At 42.7% G+C, this 22,602-nt stretch overlaps 1 protein-coding gene and 1 long non-coding RNA gene across 14 annotated transcripts in view; one reads left to right on the top strand and one right to left on the bottom strand.

Annotated features, from left to right (window-relative positions):
* Positions 1-22,602, top strand: part of PCSK5 (proprotein convertase subtilisin/kexin type 5) — a 457,726-nt gene that overhangs the window by 334,362 nt on the left and 100,762 nt on the right. For both annotated transcript variants that reach the window (XM_038527061.1, XM_038527060.1), the window contains exons 21-22: positions 15,612-15,714; positions 22,043-22,179. In XM_038527061.1, coding sequence (XP_038382989.1) covers positions 15,612-15,714; positions 22,043-22,179 — 240 coding nt within the window. The remainder of the gene's footprint in view (positions 1-15,611; positions 15,715-22,042; positions 22,180-22,602) is intronic.
* LOC119870832 overlaps positions 19,342-22,602 on the bottom strand; it is a 77,178-nt gene continuing 73,917 nt past the window's right edge. For 8 of the 12 annotated variants that reach the window (XR_005354141.1, XR_005354135.1, XR_005354143.1 and 5 more), the window contains 2 exons: positions 22,127-22,372; positions 20,137-20,519 (listed from right to left, as the gene is read on the bottom strand). This is a non-coding gene — a long non-coding RNA (uncharacterized LOC119870832). Of the gene's footprint in view, positions 19,607-20,136; positions 20,520-22,126; positions 22,373-22,602 lie in introns of those variants that run through there. The other 4 variants (XR_005354138.1, XR_005354142.1, XR_005354140.1 and 1 more) reach the window with 2 other exon arrangements.

Raw genomic sequence — 22,602 nt, 5'->3', positions numbered from 1 at the left:
AGTCTTCTCTCCCTTCTTTTTAATAAGGCTGGCTAATGGTTTATCTATCTTATTAATTCTTTCAAAGAACCAACTCCTGGTTCTGTTGATCTGTTCCACAGTTCTTCTGGTCTCGATTTTGTTGAGTTCTGCTTGAATCTTTATTAACTCTCTTCTTCTCCTGGGTGTAGGATCTATTTGCTGTTTTTTCTCTAGCTCCTTTATGTGTAAGGTTAGCTTTTGTATTTGAGTTCTTTCCAGTTTTTGAATGGATACTTGTATTGCGATGTATTTCCCCCTTAGGACTGCTTTTGCTGCATCCCAAAGATTTTGAACGGTTGTATCTTCATTCTCATTAGTTTCCATGAATCTTTTTAATTCTTCCTTAATTTCCTGGTTGACCCTTTCATCTTTTAGCAGGATGGTCCTTAACCTCCACGTGTTTGAGGTCCTTCCAAACTTCTTGTTGTGATTTAGTTCTAATTTCAAGGCATTATGGTCTGAGAATATGCAGGGGAATGATCCCAATCTTTTGGTATCAGTTCAGACCCGATTTGTGACCCAGTATGTGGTCTATTCTGGAGAAAGTTCCATGTGCACTTGAGAAGAATGTGTATTCAGTGGAGTTTGGATGTAAAGTTCTGTAGATATCTGTGAAATCCATCTGGTCCAGTGTATCATTTAAAGCTCTCGTTTCTTTGGAGATGTTGTGCTTAGAAGACCTATCAAGTATAAAAAGAGCTAGATTGAAGTCACCAAGTGTATTATTATCTAAGTATTTCTTCACTTTGCTTAATAATTGATTTATATATTTGGCAGCTCCCACATTCGGGGCATATATATTGAGGATTGTTAAGTCCTCTTGTTGGATAGATCCTTTAAGTATGATATAGTGTCCCTCTTCATCTCTCACTACAGTCTTCGGGGTAAATTTTAGTTTATCTGATATAAGGATGGCTACCCCTGCTTTCTTTTGAGGGCCATTCGAATGGTAAATGGTTCTCCAACCTCTTATTTTCAGGCTGTAGGTGTCCTTCTGTCTAAAATGAGTCTCTTGTAGACAGCAAATAGATGGGTCCTGCTTTTTTATCCAGTCTGAAACCCTGCGCCTTTTGATGGGGTCATTAAGCCCGTTCACGTTCAGAGTTACTATTGAGAGATATGAGTTTAGTGTCATCATGATATCTATTCAGTCCTTGTTTTTGTGGATTGTTCCACTGACCTTCTTCTTAAAGGGGAATTTTAAGAGTCCCCCTTAAAATTTCTTGCAGAGCTGGTTTGGAGGTCACATATTCTTTCAGCTCCTGCCTGTCTTGGAAGCTCTTTATCTCTCCTTCCATTTTGAATGAGAGCCTTGCTGGATAAAGTATTCTTGGTTGCATGTTCTTCTCATTTAGGACCCTGAATATATCCTGCCAGCCCTTTCTGGCCTGCCAGGTCTCTGTGGAGAGGTCTGCTGTTACCCTAATACGCCTCCCCATAAAAGTCAGGGATTTCTTGTCTCTTGCTGCTTTAAGGATCTTCTCTTTATCTTTGGAATTTGCAAGCTTCACTATTAAATGTCGAGGTGTTGAACGGTTTTTTATTGATTTTAGGGGGGGATCTCTCTATTTCCTGGATCTGAATGCCTGTTTCCCTTCCCAGATTAGGAAAGTTTTCAGCTAGAATTTGTTCAAATACGTATTCTGGCCCTCTGTCCCTTTCGGCGCCCTCGGGAACACCAATTAAACGTAGGTTTTTCTTCCTCAGGCTGTCGTTTATTTCCCTTAATCTATCTTCATGGTCTTTTCATTGTTTGTCTCTTTTTTCCTCAGTTTCCCTCTTTGCCATCAACTTGTCTTCTATGTCACTCACTCATTCTTCCACCTCGTTAACCCCCGTCGTTAGGACTTCTAGTTTGGATTGCATCTCATTCAACTGATTTTTAATTTCTGCCTGATTAGCTCTAAATTCTGCAGTCATGAAGTCTCTTGAGTCCTTTATGCTTTTTTCTAGAGCCACCAGTAGCTGTATAATAGTGCTTCTGAATTGGCTTTCTGACATTGAATTGTAATCCAGATTTTGTAACTCTGTGGGAGAGACGACTGTTTCTGATTCTTTCTTTTGAGGTGAGGTTTTCCTTCTAGTCATTTTGCTCAGTGCAGAGTGGCCAACAGCAAGTTGTATTGGGAAAAGGAGAAAAAGAGAGGAGAGAAAGAAGGAAAGAAAAGAGAAAGAGGAAAAAAAGAAGAAGAAAAGAAAAAAAAAAGAAGAAAAAGAGAAGTAAAAAGAAAGAAAGGAAAAAAAGGGTGGGGGAAGGAAACAAATCAAAAAGCAAAACAAAACAACAACAAAAAACAAAAAAAAGAACCACGGGGGAGTATCTTCTGATTCTGTGTACTTTAAGTCCCTTGGCTTCCCCTGGAAGTTGTCAGTCCGTCTAGCTGGTCTTCTGGGGGAGGGGCCTGCTGTGCTGATTTTCAGGTGTTAGCACCTGGGGGAGCTGCTCTTCCCCCACCTGGTGCAGGGCTCAGTGGGGGTTGTTTACCCCGTGAGGCCCCAGGAGCAACAGCCCCAGTGGCGGGGCAGCTCTGGAAACCTGGATTCAGCCCCCGCAGGAACTCCGGAGCTCTCCTTCTGCAGGGCCTGGAGGCTCCGGGGCGGGGCCGCTGATCTGCTCAGCTCGGGGCGGGGCGTCCTTGCTGTCCTGGGCCCTCCCGGCCTCTGCCTGCCCCGGGGGAGGCCGGATCCTGGGCTGTGTCCCGGCGCCCTGTGCTCCGGAGCCTGCGCCATGGTGGATTCGCGCTCCCGCCCCCTCCCCCCTCCGCGGAGCTGCCGCCCGAGCCCCTCCGAGCTGCTCCGGGCCCGCCGTGCGGGGGACTCTCCCGGGGCGCAGGTGTCTGTTACTGTCCCAGGGAGCCCGAGGGCATCCCCGCCCTCCTGGGTCCTGCTCCACCTCCCCGCGAGCCCCTTTCCGCCCGGGAAGGTCGGTGCAGCTCCTGCTCCTCCGGGACGGGGCTCTCCTGTCCTGGGGACACTCGCCCCGGCCTCAGCCCGGCTCCTCGCGGGGCCCCTCCCCCTCGGAGGCCTTTTGTTTCTTTATTTCTTTTTCCCTGTCTTCCTACCTTGATAGAAGCATGAACTCTTCTCACTGTAGCGTTCCAGCTGTTCTCTCTTTAATTCTCAGGCCGAATTCGTAGATTTTCAGGATAATTTGAAGGTTTTCTAGGTAATTTGGTGGGGACAGGTGATTTGGGGACCCTGCTCTTCCGCCATCTTGCCCCTCCCTCATAATTTTTCATTTAGTAATTTATTGCCTCAACTTTTTTTCATAGAAAAATGAGGCACACAGTGGTCCACAATGCCCCCTTCCTCCCCATAGGATTATTATTTTAAGGAGTGAGTACGTCTGTGTAAAGCATTCAGGACAATTTGTAGCATAGGAGTGTCACTAGTACTAGCTATTCTGATTAGTACTAATTCAATGACCTTGAGCAAATGACAAATTTTCTGGGCCTCCCTTTTCTCATCCTTAAAATGACAACAGTCCTCCTCACCATAAACTGCTAGAGAATTAAATGTGGAAGCACTGAGAAAGCACCTAGCTTTGCCTGAAAAGGTTCCCCTATCTTTAACTCAAGGCCTGGGCTTCTAATGCCCCCACTACACTGCAAGGAGCTCTTCCTCCTGCCTCTTCTTCTTTTAGCAGCTGCACCTGCCCATCATCTGTGCTACTGTAGTGCTTGTTTTGTTTTCATCCCATAGAAAATGGGCCCCTTACAAATTCATCTTTAGAAAATTACAATCTAATTACACTGAATGATTGCATAAGCAAAAGACCATTCAAGTTCCCAGAGCACACAGGCAGCTCTTCCGCAGCCAGTCCCTGCCCATTCTGGCAAACTGAACAGCAGGAGAGAAGAATCAGCCCTCTCCGGGAAAGGTTTGGGGCCCCAGGCACATCACACTGAGTAAAATCAGGTTAAGATGAGTATCAAGAGCAACCTTGAAAGCAAAAAGGAGTCAAAGCAGGTCAGGCAGCCCCTGCAGGGAGTTTGAGAAGAGGAGGAGAGCCTGACTCACCAGTTCTGCCTGCAGGGATCTGGGAGCCCAGTTGCCAGGGAGTTTCAGGCTTTTTGAGCTCTGGACATTGAACCCCGCCTTGTTGCCTGGCGGCTGTGAACCTGAGCCAAGGGCTGGGCTCTAAAGGCCTAGGACACACTAAAATGGGGCCCAGACTTTTGCCTTGACTGCATGTTCCCTAGAAATGTTGAAGAGTCCCCATCCCCTAGACAGCAAGGTAACCAGCGCAGGAAGGTGCTACGGTCCCTGGGGGAAATGCCAAGGATCTGCTCACGGTGGGCCTGGCAGGAGAGTAGAGGTTAGGCCAAAGGGGCAAGACTTCAAACTGACCTCCTCAAGTACTTAGATCTCTGCCTTCCAGCCATTTCTCTCAGAGGAGCTGAATTGTTCTCGAGGCTCCTGTAGACTTCCTAGAGCTGTTGGTTTCTGGCGGAATGCAAAGGGTTTTTGCAATGTCCTCCTCCATTCTCTGCAGGACTTCTCTGAGTAGGTTGAGAGGGCAAGTTCTCAGGTCTATACGAGAGAGGGATGCACAGGCTGTAATTTCACTGCAGACCCTGGCTCTCTTGAGATGTATTTGGGGCACAGGGATGCATGTTGGACTTCTAAAGGAGATAGCAAGGCATTAAGGTACAAGGTAAGACAAGGGCACGTTGAGTCATATCATTCTGGAATGTTCTGACAGGGCCAAAACCCTCTTGTGATATTAATAATGCCTAAGGGATATCTCTTAGATTCATGTTGAGGTTATGCAAATTAATTCACAATCAAAAAAAAAAAAAAAGAAAGAAAATTCACAATCAATCCCTGACCACTGTGTTAAGAGCCGATTAAAGACCAGTTAAAGTCACAGGAAATTTTAAATTATTCCTAAGCAATGTCCCCAAAAGGCAACAAGAGGGATAATATTGGGCAACAGAAGAACAGCTGACCTGCCTTTGCAGTCAAATATTGGTTTGGGGTGCCTACAGTTTTTTAGCAAGTTAATAGTTCTAGAGTTGTGGATTTACGGTGGATAAGTGAAAGGGCAGAGGGTTGCCATTTCCCTGAACAGAACAGACTGCACTTTGATGCTGATCATACAGGACCACACCTGTTGAGTTGTTAAAAGTTAATAAAATGGTTAATAAAATTGGAGTCTATTCTTCTAAGTGGTCCCTGAACAGTGGTAGAGGAAGGAAATCTTTTCTAGATACTTTTGTATCTACCATGTAAGTTCTAAGCTAATCACAGTAGAAGAAAGGACACTACTGCCTGCTCTTAAGGCAAGTAAAAAACAGGGAGCTACAAAGTTTGGGGCAACTGAACTTTATACAGATGAAGAAAGGCTAAATAAATTTTTCAAAGCCACCTATACAGTAAGAAGTGAGTTGAGGCTGGTTGGCTCTAAAGGTTTTTTCATTTTCTTGTGCTGCTTATCTAAGGGACCTGGTTGTGCCCACAGCTATAGTAACAGTAGTAACAGCTAACTATTACTGAGCACTTACTGTGTGCTGGTGTCTGTCAAAGTACATTTCACATATCAATGTATTTAGCCCTTCCGACAATTTTATGACACAACTGTGATTATTTCCATTTTAGAGATGAGTTGACTGAGGTTATATTACTTGTGCAAGGTATAAACTTTTACAACTTTTAAAAAGTTGTAACTTTTTTACAACTTGCACAAGGCAGCCCTAAAGATTCAACTCAAGGACATCTGGTGCCAGGTACATGCACTTCACCTGTATCACGTTTCTCCCTCAGGTGGGGAGAGGGATGACTCATAGTCATCTAAGCATACAGGAGGAATGAGAGGAATCTTTTAGGCATGGAGGGGAGCATTCTGTCTATGGCAGGGCCCAGTGAGATTTCAGTCCTGGATTCCATGTGCTGGACACAGAATCTAAAGCTGTAATAAAATGCAAACTGGGTAGAAGAAGGTTGGTAGGCAGGAAGCACCTGAGACTCTTTGTCTCTGACAACTAGGGATTAGGGACATCCTTTCCTCACGGTTCCTCCACCCACCTCCTCCCCACACACAGAACACACACACTCACAACCAAACAACGCTGCCCGTTTTCATTTTCATCTGTTTATGAGCTCCACCCTCCCTGAGACAGAAAGGAAATTGCGATTTGTCCCAAAGCCCTGCAAGTAAGGAAGCATAGTCCATCCAGAGCACTTCACCTAAAGGAGAAGCAGGAAGTCAGTCCTAGCATGGTACCAGCTCCACAACAGGACCAGGAACCTCACGTTGTGCACCTGACTCTGAAATTCCGCCTGGAAGTAGTCATCTTCTGTGCCCAGCTCACAGAAGTCCACCTACTTCTGACAAAGTTGTACCTCAACAGCCTGGAAAGAGCACAGTTGTGGCTCCAGGGCACTGGAAATGCTGACACTCTGCTCTGACGCAGGCAGGCTGTCTCCAAAGGGCTGCTTATCAAGATTAACTTGCATGGGTGGCAACTTGTAGCTGAGTTGCTTTAAGAGGTTGTGGTTCTCCATACACAGGGTCAGTAATTGTGGTTGCCCCATTGCTCCACAATGTGCAACCAATACAGTTTTTTTTTAAGATTTTATTTATTTATTCATAGAGATGCAGAGAGAGAGAGAGGCAGAGACACAGGCAGAGGGAGAAGCAGGCTCCATGCAGAGAGCCTGACGTGGGACTTGATCCAGGGTCTCCAGGATCACGCCCTGGACTGTAGGCAGCACTAAACCGCTGCGCCACCAGGGCTGCCCCAATACAGTTTTCAAGTTCTTTTGAGGGGGGAGGTGGGTAGGTAAGGCACAATTTGGGATCCAGTCAGACAAGGGTTTGAACCATCTTTCAAAGAGATAACATTTTGACATTTCAATTCCTTATTTGGTCAAATGAGGCTGACAACCCTACTGCATGTTATTATTGGAGGTGGAATGCGATAACACACTAAAGTATTGATAATCATCACTATATTCTGAAATACACCGTGCTAGGTGCTTAGGTCCACTTTCTCATTTGATCCTTACCAAATTCTATAAGAGACAATCCACAATAGAAGAAGAATGTCAGGGAAAACTGTGACTTGATTAATGTCAGACAGCTGGAAGAGGAAGCCCAAATCAAACCCAGGTGGGGATGAGTCCAAAATGTGGGAATGACTCAAAAAATGTATTTCTCCAACCCAGTGCTTCCTACAATGCTGGTACCCAATGGAGCAAAAACTTTGGTTCCCTCTTTTTATGTCCACACTTGGGCTTTTTAAAGAGCACAATTTGGATACTCCCAGTAAAACATACAGCATCTTAAATAATCAAATGCTTACCCAGTCACTAATGGGCTGAGGTGTCCTGGGGGCTGTGCTCCACTCAGACCTGTTACTAGGCCAACCAATGGATCCCTTAGAAGGCACCATTCACTGCCTGTGAGCGGGCAGCAGTAATGATGACCCAATAAAACACTGAATGTCAATTACCAGCTACAGCGCACACGAAGCCCTAAGTCTTGGAATGCAAATTCCTTCTCTTTCCAGGAGCTTCTTTTTTCTCTTAATTAATGATTAGGCTGCAATGTTTTAGACCAGCAGGCTGGGCTTGAGGAAAGACTAAGGGAGTGTGGGAGAAGAAAGATGAAGCCAGCACTTCCAGAGGCCTGTGGCTAAACTAGTAGAGAAGGAGGGTAATTTGAGGATGTTCCCTCCTCTGGGATGGGAGTGGGGAACAGCAGCAGCGCTTTGAAGGGTTTAAGAGCAAGTAATAAAGGAGAGGTTAGGGAAGCTCTTTTGGTTCACCATAGAAATGAAAGTGGATGATAACAAGTCTCATCCTTATGCCTGTGTTGCAGGACTCCTACCACCAGGGAGCATTTTGATGGTTTCAGCTCCTCAGGAAAGCCTTTGGGCTTTATCTGATCTGATCTGCATGCTAGGACCCTTGTTGAGTTTAAGAGTGTCAGGAATGCTCAATGGTTCTGAGAATTTCAACTGCCATCCTTCATTGCTTCCAGAGGGATGTGAGACAGCCCTTCGGGCTCCATAGCACGGTGCTCACTGGGCTGCACACAGGAGCTCTGCCCACAGCCTGTCCTTCCAAGTCATTCACATTCTCAGTTAGTGGGTTTCACATCTCACCCCAATTGGGACCTGCCTCTGGTAATCAGTGACGTTTTCCAAAAGATGGTCACCTACTTCTGTCCCTGTGTATTGAACCCCCAAATCCCCTCACTGTGAATAAATCAGATGCTGTACAGTTTCCCCCATGAAAGTGGTCCCAAATCAGCCACAAATGGTGGGAGTTTTGGGGGGAATAGCATCAAACCTGAGCAGTAGGGGGATTGAGAGCACTAGAGAACCTACAGAAATTCTAAGTTCACTTGCAGGAATAACAAAGACAGCACACTAAATAAAGATAATGGCAAGACAATTTTACACGCCTCTGATGGGCAACAAATGGATTTCCATCTACCATACTGTTTTTATAGGAAAGTATTCATGACTCCACAGATTGGATGATAAGCTTTGTTTAATTGCCGTTAATAACCACACCCATGTCTTTTGTCCCCTATTGTGTCTGGTTTTGCAACCAACAGTTCAGTGTCTTTTTAATTTTGGCAACCTTAAGCTAGGACTTAGAAGGACTTTTCACAAAAATAGAGGTAATGCAAAATTCTCTTAATTGAGGAAAAGATATATAGGAACCAATCCATTCATACTAGATTTTCATATACATTGGAATACCAGAGAGAAGTTGCTACAAGTCTGGTTATAAACTATTTCTGAGGAGTCAGTTTATTTTGTGTTTGGACAGCAGTTAAGTAGTATAGAAAATCCCCGTGCAGAGCCCCAGCTCATTATTTTATTCACTCAAAAAAACCATTTTGGGTTTCCTCTTAGGAGCTTCTAACCTAGTGGACAGAACAAACTGCTTGTAAAATCTCAATCTGATAAACGGAATTGCCTTTTAATAAATAGTGGACATTTTATCAGAGAAAATAAATTTGGAGGGTATATTCAATCATTGAGTAAATCTGCTTTGCGCAATATGCGTGCTCTAAGTTCATTTGTTTTCACAGTGAATTCCTTTTTTTTTTTTTTCACAGTGAATTCCTTTTTGATTCCCTTACCTCACCAAATGGTTTAGATGGGGCTTGTGCTCAAGTTCTTTCTTTTTACAAATAGCAAAGCGACTTGGAACACCCAAAAGGGAAATGAATCCACACCAAGGAAATACTGCAGAAAGAGCATGGGCTCAGGTTCAGACATACCTGGCCCAACTCTGCACTTACCTAGTTGCACCTAGTTGCATTAATTTATGCAAGATTTTTCATCTCTCTGATTTTCATCTGTTTCTCATTTATAAAAGGGCTGTTGTCTGAATTAAACAGTACATAGAACAGCACTTTGTAATATACTAGGTGTCAATGAATAAGAACTTGTGTGATTGCTACATCACCACTATGTTCAGGTGTGTTGGCCAAGACTTCACTTTGGATACATTTTTTTTTAAGCAGCCTGACTGTGGTCAGGGACCAAAGAGTGGTGGAAACAAAAAGGATCAACTCTTAATTCCTTGCTCTTTGGACAATATGCAGGCAGGAGGAAACCAAACATTTGCAAGTGTGTTAGAGCCACAAATTATAATCCACCCTTTTTGCAGAGGTGCCAACCCATGGGCGGTGCCAGAGTAGCATTTCAGAGCATCTGCAAAACCACCCGGATGAATGCCAACACCTGAGAATAAAAAAAAGCAATGGGATAAGGAAGTATACCTCCTGTCAATCAGAAAAGCTTGGAGGGGATGGAAAATCCTGTTAAGAGGACAAAATAGAAAAGCAGTGACCCCCAGACACCACCAGATCTCTCCTTCTAGCTGCTTGATATTTATTCTGCATTTGTAGTCCTCAATGGAAAACAAACAACAGTAACAAATTAAAGAAACAGCAGTGTCCTGTCAGCCAGATGTCTCCATTTTCATGAGCTTTATCCATTTATCTATTGATCTCCATTATCACAGGATGTCTCCCAAGATTCAGCTCAACAAACTGGCTCCCCAAGATGGTTGGTGCTCTTTGGACTCATCCCCAAAGGGCAGACAAGCCTGAGTTTTTTTGTTAAGATTAGGTATTGACCTGGTACAGAACAAACTCAGTGTTTACATTTATTGGGAGGGGGGAGGATGTATATGAGATAAAATGTATTATTTTAACCATTATTAGTGTATAATTCTGTGACATTAATTACATTCACCTTGTAACACAACCAACACCATTATTCATCTGTCTCCAGAACTTTTCCATCTTCCCCAACTGAAACCACATACCCATTAACAACAATTCCATTTTCCCCCCTCCCCTTAGTCCCTGACAACCTCCATTCTACCTTCTTTCCCTCTGAATCTGACTACTCCAGGCACTTTATATAAATGGAATCATACAACATTTGCTCTTTTGTGACTGGTTTATTTCACTTAGCAGAACATTTTTAAGGTTCATCCAGGTTGTAGCATGTGTCAGAATGTCCTTCCTTTTGAAGGCAGAATAATTGTGTAGACTTATAAGTAAAAGCTGCTGTGGTCTCACTCTATGGCCTCATATTTTGAGCCTTGCTATAAAATGTCACACTCAACAAGGCTTTAAAAACTGAATTATTTCATTAGTATATAACTTGAAAGCTACTGAGTATTTATTATAGCTGGTGAAAAGTGATAAATGTATGGATTTCTTTTCATGACAACTGTTTTCACGCAACAGTATCTTAAGTTGGAAACTAGGTATTGGCATCCTCGCAAAGAAACAGTGTTCCTTGATTAGCCCTTGTGGTTGTAGAGTCATTCAGGAAAGTTACACTCTATGACTCCTGGCATCTGAGTGATAAAGCACATATATAGAAGACTACTTATAATTCAGTATCCCAAGGTTGCTCACTGAAATAACCAGTCTAAAACAAATGACTGATTTCCCATCAAATGTTCTTTCCGTCTTCTCTTACTAATCGCCCTTGGTAAAAAGTTGTTTCACACTCACATCATTATCTGCTTATTTGTTTATTAATTTATTTAGACTCTATATGTGTGTATAATATACATATCTGCTTAAATGCTACTACAAATTTACCCAAATCAATAAAGGATATTACAAAGTGTAAAAGAAAGCATAGCATTTCTGCAGGAAAAATGGGTGGCGCAGCGGTTTAGCGCCTGCCTTTGGCCCAGTGCGCGATCCTGGAGACCCGGGATCGAATCCCACGTCAGGCTCCTGGTACATGGAGCCTGCTTCTCCCTCTGCCTATGTCTCTGCCTCTCTCTCTCTCTCTCTGTGTGTGACTATCATAAATAAATTTTAAAAAAATTATTATGTGAGTCTCAATCAAACTTGGTAGCTGTGGATGATATAATAAATGTTTACATATTCTGGGTGATTTCATAGACTTTACTTATAACTTAGATCTGTAAACATGAACACATTGTGTAATGTTAACAAGAGGTAGACCAAGCACAGCAAGCCACTTACTGGTAAATTTTTCAATTGACAAGTACTAATTTTAAGCTATGTCATCAGCTTTTGAGACATCACCTCTCTCCGTGAGACACCACTTCCTTCATGTCCTTTGAACTATTATAGGATGAGATGAGAAAGGAACTAAAAGGGGAATGAATTTTTTTTGATCACAGTAGAAAGATAATTTGGGCTGAATAATAGATGAAGACACCAGAAGGAAGAGCTTGTAGGATGAAGTGGAGAACAAAATATTGGCCCCTGAAGTCTGTGCTAAAAGTGATTTTTTCCAAGAATTTTGTATATCACGCCTGTCATAAACATTTAGTTTCATTGTGCAATGAAGACAGATGACAAGAATTTGCTGCTCCAGGAACCAGGAAAAAAAAAACAACACAAAACTTCACTATATCCTTGGAATCTGCCTTTTTTTGGTTTCAAATGTGCAGTGGAAAACTTGTGCCTGCATGGGCTGGGGTTGGGGACATTTGTTTATGTAACTAATTGGACATCTACATAATTATGGAAATCGGGGCAGGTCCCTCTATTTTCATCCGTTCCAAAGCTAGGACTTGCTCTAGAGTTAAGAGGCATGCAGGCTTGAGAGAGGTGTACAGCTTAGCTGTCCTACACTGACTCACTTACATCAGCCTCAAGGTTATGAGGGTTTTCTTCATTTTGTGTCCAAATGGTAGGAGGGAAAAACATGTTTTCAGAGTCGGTTATCAGGGAAGAAAAGTGCTTGGGAAGGTCTTGGGTTAGGGAGAACTTTTGTAGATCAGAGGATGACGGGAGATGTAAAGAAATGATTGAAGACAAAGAGACTGGTAGAGAACCATCCTGAAAAAATATCCAGAGCATTAAATGGACAGCCAACAATGACCAGGAGCAATGTACCTTCCATAGAGAGGAGACAAATGAACAATCTCAGAAAAGAGACAAATTTTGGCGTTGAGAAAAAGAATGCTGGAGAAACTCAGTACCTTATCAGCAAATTAGGTAGTGAAGTCACCTTCTGAAAAAGAATAAGTAGAACTTGAGTTTTGGGAAGTTTAGGCCTAGCCCCGGTAAGAAATGCAAGAGGCAACTGGACTGATGAGTGAAAGGGTGATCCAACAGGGTGGGCTAAAGTCAGAGTGGGTGTTTTGGAGGTGTTATTTGAAATCTCAAAAATGGGGCTATTTCAGGTGATGATTATATCTAAGGTGGTACTTTCTGAGTGCCCCTAGAGGCCAGTACAGATCAAGTACAAAGCCAAGGTATCAGTGCCACCTACTGGCTTATGGAAGCCAATGAGGAGGCAAAGAAGATACAGAGAATCTAAAATGTTCCCAGTACTATCTGAATAACACTTGCTTGACCTAGCCATGTATCCTCTGTGATTACAAAGGACAATTCAGGTATAGATATGGAATCACTCTCAGGACCATCTAAATAGCATTCGATTTAGCAGAGCAAGGTGCATTTAGCTTAAATCCTACCCTAACAGGGGATCTAAGACACCATGGAGATTAAGGTAGATGGATATCAGGAGTTAGGAAAACCAAACCACTGTGTCAGTTCCTATTGGCATGCACACCAAGGCAAAGTAACAGTCATTACTTCTAGGTCTAGCAGAGAGTCGGGTGTATGCCCTTGCTTTTCTGTTCTAATCTAGACTCTTCAAGGAAGTCAGAGTCTCCTCCTGGTTAGTATTTGAATTCCTTCTTTACAAATCATTCTCCAAAATCTTTGAGAACTCAAGAGCAGGATCTTTTCAGTTTGTATATCTCTAAATTTCACCTGGTACCTAGTGTACTGCTGTTCAAAAAATATCCATGGAATGAATGAATGAAGAATCTATGATCCTACATTTCTCTAGAGTACACTTTCTTTGGGGTTCAAAGCTTCTGCGTAACCATCTTTCAGTCCTGTCCCGCTCAGCACACACCTTTTTTTTTTTAAATATTTTTTTAATTTTTTATGATAATCACACAGAGAGAGAGAAAGGCAGAGGGAGAAGCAGGCTCCATGCACCGGGAGCCCGACGTGGGATTCGATCCCGGGTCTCCAGGATCCGCCCTGGGCCAAAGGCAGGTGCCAAACCGCTGCGCCACCCAGGGATCCCAGCACACACCTTTTGAAAGATATATAGCTATCATCCAACTCCATAAACACAAATTATCAGCATTGGCAATGTAGGCAAGATCTACTTCTTCCTACCAGGTCTTTCGAGGTCCTCTGCTCTTTATCTTGTTAATGTCCAGACTGAAAATTACTGCTCAGTTGGTTGTGGCAAAGGTCACACTGTGACAAAAATGGAAGAGATTACAACAAAGGCAATAATTAAGAAGTAGAATGGGGAACCTGAATAAATAAAAGACCGCATAAATATGATGCCTATATTGAGTGGCAGGGTTAACTTGAAATCTCCCACTCCTACTAGAGAGAAGTTCTAGCCTTTTTCTGCCTTGGAAACCAAGCTTTTTTTCTGATTACCATGAATGCATCCAGTCCATTCTAATTCCTTTATGTGAATTAATAAAAGGCATCCCCTACAGAAACAGAGGCAGCCAACACCAGAGTGCATGGCTTGGTGAGGTGACCCTGGGCTGGATTTCTGCCTCTACTTGATCATTGGGCCAGTCACCTTGTGCAGTGAGCAATTTACTCATCTACATTCTTTGCCTCTGTTGGGTACAATTTTGGGCCTCAGGCTCCTGGGAGTCGCTCCCAAGCTAAAAACCATGGTTCCATTCTAAAAGTTATATATTAGACTCCCTGGCAACAACTTGGAAGACAAAGAAAAGCAGAGTCTAGAATACACAGGGTGTGCCACCCTTAGGTAATTGCATTGCTCTGAATATGTACTTTCCCCTTTAGTTAACAAAACTAATAGAATAACGCTACATCAAAGGCTTTTTCTGTATGTAAGGATAAACTCCTACCTCTTCATTTTCATTTTTGTGGTTTAGCGCAAGGGGAAGATTTATGTATATAAGGTTTACCTCACCCAACTGCACTAGTTCAGTAAAGCAATGGGACAATGCAGAGGGGTGGATTTCCCTCCATTTCTCACCAATCAAGTCTATGTTTCCATGCTTCAAAACAACTGCAATAAATCAGGCAGCAAATCTTAGAGTTTCAGTAAGATGACTTGGTTAAACCATGGGTAAGTAACTACTATCTCAATATTCTAGCTGGATCTCAGATTGGTAATGTTCAGGCATACTTACATGGGGTGGGGTGATTCTGCTGAAATCTGAAACTATATTTTCTGAGCATGATCTGTTTCTAAACCATACAGAGTGGCCCTTTGGATCATACTGATGAAACTTGTTGATTTCTTTAGGACAATGGGAGGAGAGGACATGTGTAGTATGAGTAGAGGATTGAATTCAATGAGTAGAGACCCATCATTGGTTTTTATCACTGGATTATCACCTTCAAAAAGGTTGGCCTGTCTCTTCCATCTTTACTATGAAAGTAATTTCTTAAATGTTCATAAGGAGCTCATGAGGCTGGACTTGCTTCTGTAGAAAGGCTTCCTATGTGTTTTTCCTTGTGAAAGATAAACCTTCCAATTAAATGAAGAATTCTCTGGCTATCTCTTCACTGTTAGTTTAGTTATTCTTTCAGGACAAGAGGCAGCTCACATCTGTCAAATGTTAGTCAAGCTTAGACACCCCCTCTGAACTAGTAACAATACCCTCAGAATTGTGGGTGGGTCCTGCTTGTTGCTTGACTTGAACCAAGGCTATAACTGGGGTCTCTGAGGTCCAAGAACCCTCAACCTTTAGCAGGAAAATCAGAAAGAGATCAGTAAAGGGGTCCCGTAAAAAGCCCCCCTTGGCCTCTCTCTACTTATAAAATCTGTAACACATGTTGACTAGATCCAAAATTATGTCATTGCCTCATAACTTTTTGAGGATCCAACTTCCAAGGCCCTTGGGAGAAGAGCAGTTGTTATTGGAAGGTCAGGATTTAGGACCAACAACTGAAGCCATTCAAGGTCTCCTCGCTGTGTTATTTCCATTGCTTTCAGGCAGCCACAGAGAGATCTGGCTGCTCTCAGACTGACAGCCCAAGCAGCACTGCCATGTAGAAATGAAGTAAACAACTGGATTTTGTTCCCTAGGAGAATACAATGATGAGCATGGCCACTGCCAGATCTGTGAAGCCTCGTGTGCCACGTGCTGGGGGCCAACTCAGGAAGACTGCACTAGCTGCCCCATCACAAGGTGAGTGGCCTCTCAGTATCTCCTGTGGTTGGGAACTCATGGGTGGCAGTATGGAGAGCAGAGGTGTTCACCACCTTAAAGACATCCCCTTGGTCCTGCAGAGAAAAAGAACCAAACTCCAAAACGTACCATGGTCTAGCCACCACTCACCTCTATAGCATCTTCTCCCCATGATGCCCTATACCCTCTGCAAGAATCAGTTTCCTGGACACAAGAGGGACTTTCTCATCAATGAAAATAATGGTACCTTTGATGCCTGCAATTGTATCCCCTCTCACACACCCATCATCTCCATCTGCTTATCAAATATCTACTCATATTTCTAGAGTCAGTTCAAGGGTGAACTGTTCTAAGAGGACATTTTGGCCTCTTCCCAGGATTAACCTTCTCTTTGTTCCTCTGTGCTCTGTATAAATTTCCATAAGAGCACCTGTGACATTTTAAAACATCAATTTACAAATCTCTATATGGCTATAAAGGGGCTATATTACTATAAGCCCCTTGAAATACTCATCTTTTTATTTCCATTGCCTATCACAGCACAAGGAAAATAGTAGGTATCCAATAAATGGTAGCTGAACGAATGGGGAAATAACAAGTATCTGAAAGTAATGAGAATTTGCTAATACACTGGGAATTTCTATTTTTTTTTTTTTACACTGGGAATTTCTAGCATAGAGAGTTGGAGGCCTGTTGCATTTTTAGTCAACACTCCTCTGATTGGAGCACTTAATATTTGCTGGCTGACTGAATATTTGAATGAATAGCCCCATCACTGCTCTGCTAGATACATAGGAAGCAGTCTCTCTCAAGACCAGTATGATGAGGCTGCTTCAGTGGCAGGTGAATCTCTAGGATGGACACTGCCTCTGCTTTGTACAACATTCTTTTCATCTAATTCTTCCTCAGGACTCTAATATCCTGAGCAGGAACTGTGGTTGTATTTGTCTCCCTGTTCCCATTACCCCACAGTGATCAATGCATAGTAATAATTCAAGAAATGAGGGATCCCCTGGGTGGTGCAGTGGTTTAGCACCTGCCTTTGGCCCAGGGTGCAATCCTGGAGATCCGGGATCGAATCCCACGTCGGGCTCCCGGTGCATGGAGCCTGCTTCTCCCTCTGCCTGTGTCTCTGCCTCTCTCTCTCTCTCACTGTGTGCCTATCATAAATAAATAAAAATAATAAAAAAAAGAAATGATAAAGTGTGTAATTGAAATCATGGGCTTGGCTCTCCAAATAGCTCCCTCAGGAAGAGAAAGAAGAAAGGAAGAGATGGAGGGAGGAAGGGAGATGGACACCAAAGAACAGTCTTAAGAATTGGCCATGCCAGCTGTGGTAACATTTTCCCAGTGTCTCTTTTAGATATCTATGCCTCTAAATATTGGATTTGCAAAGCAGCTTCAGAACATACTCTTAGTTACAAACATCATTCTGAATATGAGTCCTGTTTCTCCTAACTCCTCACCATATCAACAATAAAGTTCTACTGCATGTTTGGACATCTTTGAACTAAGGGAACTTATTAGCATTTGTTTACTAAGGCAGCTACCATCATCCAGTGTATATTGCAGAAGTCATGATTGTCCCAGCCTCATCAAAAATGAGAAAAAAAACCCTCTATTACTATAAGCAGCCATTAACAAAACTGAAGCCCATTGGTACACAAAGACCAGAGATATAGTTCCTGGGCCATTGGAGAAGTATAACTGGCTTAAGCAGCTCATGATTTACCTTTTATTTTTTATTTATTTATTTATTTATTTATTTATTTTTTAATTTTTTTATTGAATGATTTACCTTTTAAAGAAAGAAAAGCATGTTCATGGATCTTGAACTCATGTGTCCTCCTAAGGAAATCTTATTTCCTAAGAAGAATTTTCTTCTCATTTCTCTGAGTGCTCTGTTTCACTAATCTCTCTTCCTTGATGAAAATTACTTGCAAATATGTCCAAGAAAGGGCATCATATCATGGCAACTACCTGACTTTTAAATTTCTATTTATTTATTTATTTTATTGGAGTTCAATTTGCCAACATATAGCATAACACCCAGTGCTCATCCCATCAAGTGCCTCCCTCAGTGCCCTCTGACTTTTTAATCTGCATCTTCCCCTCAACCCCTAAAACAGGGTTGAGAAGATGAGGAATTAAAACTATTTTGAAAGATGCTGGTGTTGACCTATTAAAAGGGCAGCAACGTATTTTTCTTAAGTATTTTCCAAAGCATTTTCTTGAGTGGAATCAGATCCTTTTCCTTGAGTGGAATCAGATGGTCTTGCACCTGCTTTAGGTCCGGCTCTGAGTTAGGTGCAAGGTCCATGAATTTTTATAGGTAGCTTAGGAAGTCAAGGTCAAGATATGGCGAAGCACTAAGGGACAAGCAAAGGTGGGACAGCTTTAATACCCTAGGCCTGAAGCAAAAACTGCAACCCAGAAGAGGGGATGCCTGATAGAAACTGGAGTTGTAGGGGACACATCCACTCCAGAACCATTGAAGAAGAAAGCAGAATTGCAGCTCCAGGAGGAATAAATACCCCCAATCTGTCTCTCCTTCAGATCTGCTGGCATTTTCCCTGTCTCAAACTAACGAGGCCAATGGGAAACACCACTTACAAGTGAGGGAAGTAAGCATGGGGAGGCATTTTCTAGTGGGCACATTTCAAGGACACAGCAGGACAGAGAGTGACAATAAATGGATCTGAAGCAAGGATAAGGAGACAGAATAACCGGGTCAGTTGGTTTGTCCGAGTTTCTTCTGAGTCTTAAGCTTCTGAATATCTCTAGTCCTATAAGAAAAAAAATCATCTCTAAAAGAGTTTTTATCTAGGAAAAGAGTGTTCATATTTAACTTATAGGTTTACTTCAAAATAATATGGGAGGGAAGTAAATTGGTGGGGATATAAATAAGATTGGCCACATACTGAAATTGTTGCAGCTGAAAGATGAGTACAGGGAACAGGGTACTGTTGTATCTTGTATATGTGTTTATTTTGTGTATATTTAATTTTTTCCTTAATAAGATTTTTAAAAAATAATGTAACCCTGAACTTGTTTTACAGAAAATCAAACTTTAGGAAGCTTTCTCTTTGTATTCTAGTTCTCTCTTTACATTTCCATAAATCCTTGGGTTTAGCTCCTTAGAGACAATTAAAAACTTGGAGGAAGCAAGAGGTTCCTTTGGCACTTCTATCTAACATGCATAGCCCTGCAATGCCATGATCCTCATGGTCCTCGTGGTCCTCATGGTCTTCCTGGCCCAAGCTGGTTTCCCAACCCAGTCCTGAAGGAGTCATAGAGTCAGTGAACTCTATGACTAAAAGCATTAGATTAAAAGCATTAGAAGCTACCTCTGTTCTGACCCACCCTCAAATGTTTTATTTGATCTATTTCAATGAAGTCAGGAGAGAAAAAGACTTTTTGCCAGATTTCATTCTGTTTTAATATTAAAGTACTAAGCCATTAAATTTTGTGCCTTGTGATGGCTTATTTAGGCCAAACCAACAATCAGCAGAGGATCCAATAATCCTGACTTGCCATCTCTTCTGTTCCAGTTTGTATCACACACACACACACACACACACACACTGGGATGTCTAGAAAATTTAGTGCCAATGTTGAGAACATTACCTCTGTCCAGCTCTTTAGCACTTGATATTGCTGACTTCTTCCTTTCCATAAGCCCTGTTGGAACTGGAATGGTTCATTGCTTATGAAAAGGCAAAGAGCATGCATAACTTGGGGGAAGACATGCCTCCCCTGCAGAGATTAGCTTTTCCAATTTCTCAGAAGTCCCAACTGGATGACTAGCAATCCTAGAGATGGCTGGAGTTGGCTTTATAGGAAATTGTCCTCAACCCCATGGAGCCCAGAGCAAAGCATCTATCCTCTTCCACTAGAGAAGATATGTTAGTGTCAGTGGAAATCAAGTCACTTGAAATTTCTCAAGTTCCTTAGCAATTTTCCTAGAGGGGGATAAGCATGCAGGGGATGATGTAATTCAGTGCCTTTACCAAAGCATGACTGTGTTCCTTCTCTTTCTTGAGCTCTAGAAAGAATCACATTCTTACAAAAAACAATGTACTTCACCTATGCTTTCCTTAGGGTAGATATGAAGGGAGGTGGTTTAAAGCACAATTATGTGCTTGATATTTTCTTAAAATCAAGCACTCAAGTAAGAAAGGCAGCCCCATCCATATATAAACACAAAAGTATTACACCATCGGCTTCACCCCCCAGTCTGCCACCCCCACTTTGTGGATGCTTCTAAATGGTTCCCATCAGTGAGAGTATTAGATCACCTCTCCCAAGAGAAATGATATCCCCCCTAAACAAATTCATCTCTTCCTATAAAAGGCAAAAGTGATGATTTACTTTTCATTCCCTTTTCAACTGAATTTAGAGGGAAAAAAAGGAGCCCTCACCAATAAACATTCCCATTCTTCCTTCCAGCAGAGCATCTAGTAGCTTCCTTGTTTAGAGACTTCAGAAAGCTTTTACGCAGTTTTTTTTTAAAGGGCGATTTTTGTTTTTTTAACTAGTCACATCCAAATGATTCCTTGAAAAATCTCCTAGCTCAGAAACCGGAGCCAGGGTGGGGCTGGGATATTCCCAGTAGGCATTAGTGCCATCAACTAAAAGTCTGGGCTGGGAGCACAGCCTTCTCATTATGCACCATGGCACAGGGGATCTGTTTTGACATGGACAACCAGATGTGCATACGTGTCTCCTTAGGGCTGGGACTCCACGCTCTGCAGTGGGCCAAAAGGATTGTTCACTCCAGTGGTGCTTGATGTGGTGACCAGAACCTGAAGGGCAGAGAATGCAAGAATGAGATGGCTGTCTGTCTTATGTTGTTGGCTTTAATCCCGTTGTTTCCAACAGATGCAAATGACACAGACTTTCAGGGTGTGGAGACAAGATGGAAGATAGCAAGCAGCATACTCTTCAGGATGCCTTGCTCCCGTTCCAACTTCCTCCAACCCTGTGACTGAAATGGCCCATCCCCAGTTCAGGGCTGGCTCTGAACAATGGGATTCAGACATGCCAGTGCACCTCAGGCCTACATCTGACTTTCCATGGGATATCCAGGTTGGGTGGAGAGAAGTGGTAGAGAGAGAAAGGAGCCCTACCTTTGCTGACAGGCCCTCTGCTCTCTCAGGCCTGGACACTAAGAGACGTCCTTGGGGACATATGTATGCTACATGGTCAGTTAGCCTCACAACTGATATGATCACTACTACTGTAGGGAAACTCGAACAGACCCAATTTGGCACCACCTGTGTTAACTTGGAATTCATTTAGCAAATTCCACAGTAATCCATACAATCAGTGAGCAGAAGGCAGAACAGCAGTTCTCAAAATGTGTTCCCTCGACCAGCAGCATGAGCATCACCCAGGAACTTAAAAAATACAAATTCTCAGCTCTCTCCCCCAAAGACTTGCTGAATTAGAAACTCTGGAGGTGGAGATCCACAGCTCACTTCATCTATCTGCATTACCTATCGGACTTTTAGACTTGGTAAACATTTTGTATTTTTCTGAGCAAAGTTCTTGGGTATGATTTACTTACTCACATTTGTTCTTGGGACTACTTTGCAAGGATGAAAAGAAGCAAAACTATGAACATGTTAACAGTAACATTATGATACGTATTTTATGTGTATAAAATCAAAGGTTTTAGAAGCCCACACACTAACTCATCTGGGGTGTCCTTGTGGGTGTTTGCAAGAGAGATTAAATAAGTTGGTACTTTATACATCAGGAAGCACTTGCAAAAATGATGCTCAAAATCAGAGTATACAGGTTACTCGCCATATGCACAGGGCAAGTTTATAAGTAGGGCTGCGAGCTACAGGACAGTGCTTCATTCTATCCTTTTGAGAGCCCTTGATGTTGACATTTCCCTTGTAAAGTGTGCACCTGCTGATAACCAAAGGAAGAATATTTTCTCCAAGGCCTCTGGATTCAGAGTCCTATTTAGTGTCTTGAAAGCTTAAAGACCTCCATCTGACTGTGAACTATGTTTGGCTAGGGCCCACAATATGGGTTTAATCCCTGCAGGCACTGGTTAGTTTATTTGGAATCAGAATCAAGACTGCATCTTGAGCCAGTTTCTGGCACGCCTGCTGTTGGGTCCAAACCTTGGGCCAAGGATGGGTACGTGACTAATAGTCCACATGTTCTAAGATGATCAGTCCCAGACATCCTCCTGGTTTCTGGAACAACGAAATCAAGTCTGTGCAGTGAAACATGAACACCACATGTTCTAATACTTACAGCCATTCCAGAAAGTCACCCTTACAAACTCTGAAATCTGCTCTTCCTCTAGGATTCTTGACAAAGGCCGCTGTGTTTTCAAATGTCCCTCCGGGAAATTTGAATTTCAGAACCAATGCCATCTATGCCATTATACCTGCCAAGAATGCCAAGGAAATGAGCCTTCCAACTGCACTTCCTGTGGAGTAGGTGAGGAAGTCTGGCTGTTCTCTTCTTCCTTTCTTCAAACCTGTTCCCCCACTGGTTTGACTCAGAAGCTTCAACTCTGGGGACAAGGAGTTGATATCAGACAGCTGTTCACTGGAGAGTGTGTATAACCTTGAAATTTCTGCTTCTTGTCAGGAAACGAATTCACATTATTGCAGGCACAGACTCACTGCCCCTAAGGAGTTGAGAGAGAAGCTAAGAGATGTCTTTATGGAGAAGGAGAAAGAAAGGTCATTCAGACATGATGTCAGACATGTGACTGTCAGTAAAGCTAAGATTTGTTGAGGCGAAAGTGAAAAGCGAGGATGTTAAGGGAGACACATTCAGTCTTTAAGAGAAATATCAAAATAGAAGCTGTGTCAAGGTCTCCTCAGCCCTGAGCTATGCCTTTTAGAAGTTGTCAGA

Source organism: Canis lupus, chromosome 1 (assembly GCF_011100685.1).
Source record: "Canis lupus familiaris isolate Mischka breed German Shepherd chromosome 1, alternate assembly UU_Cfam_GSD_1.0, whole genome shotgun sequence".
NCBI lineage: Eukaryota > Metazoa > Chordata > Mammalia > Carnivora > Canidae > Canis > Canis lupus.
Note: the sequence above shows the minus strand (reverse complement) of the source record. Positions and strands in the feature narration are given on the sequence as shown.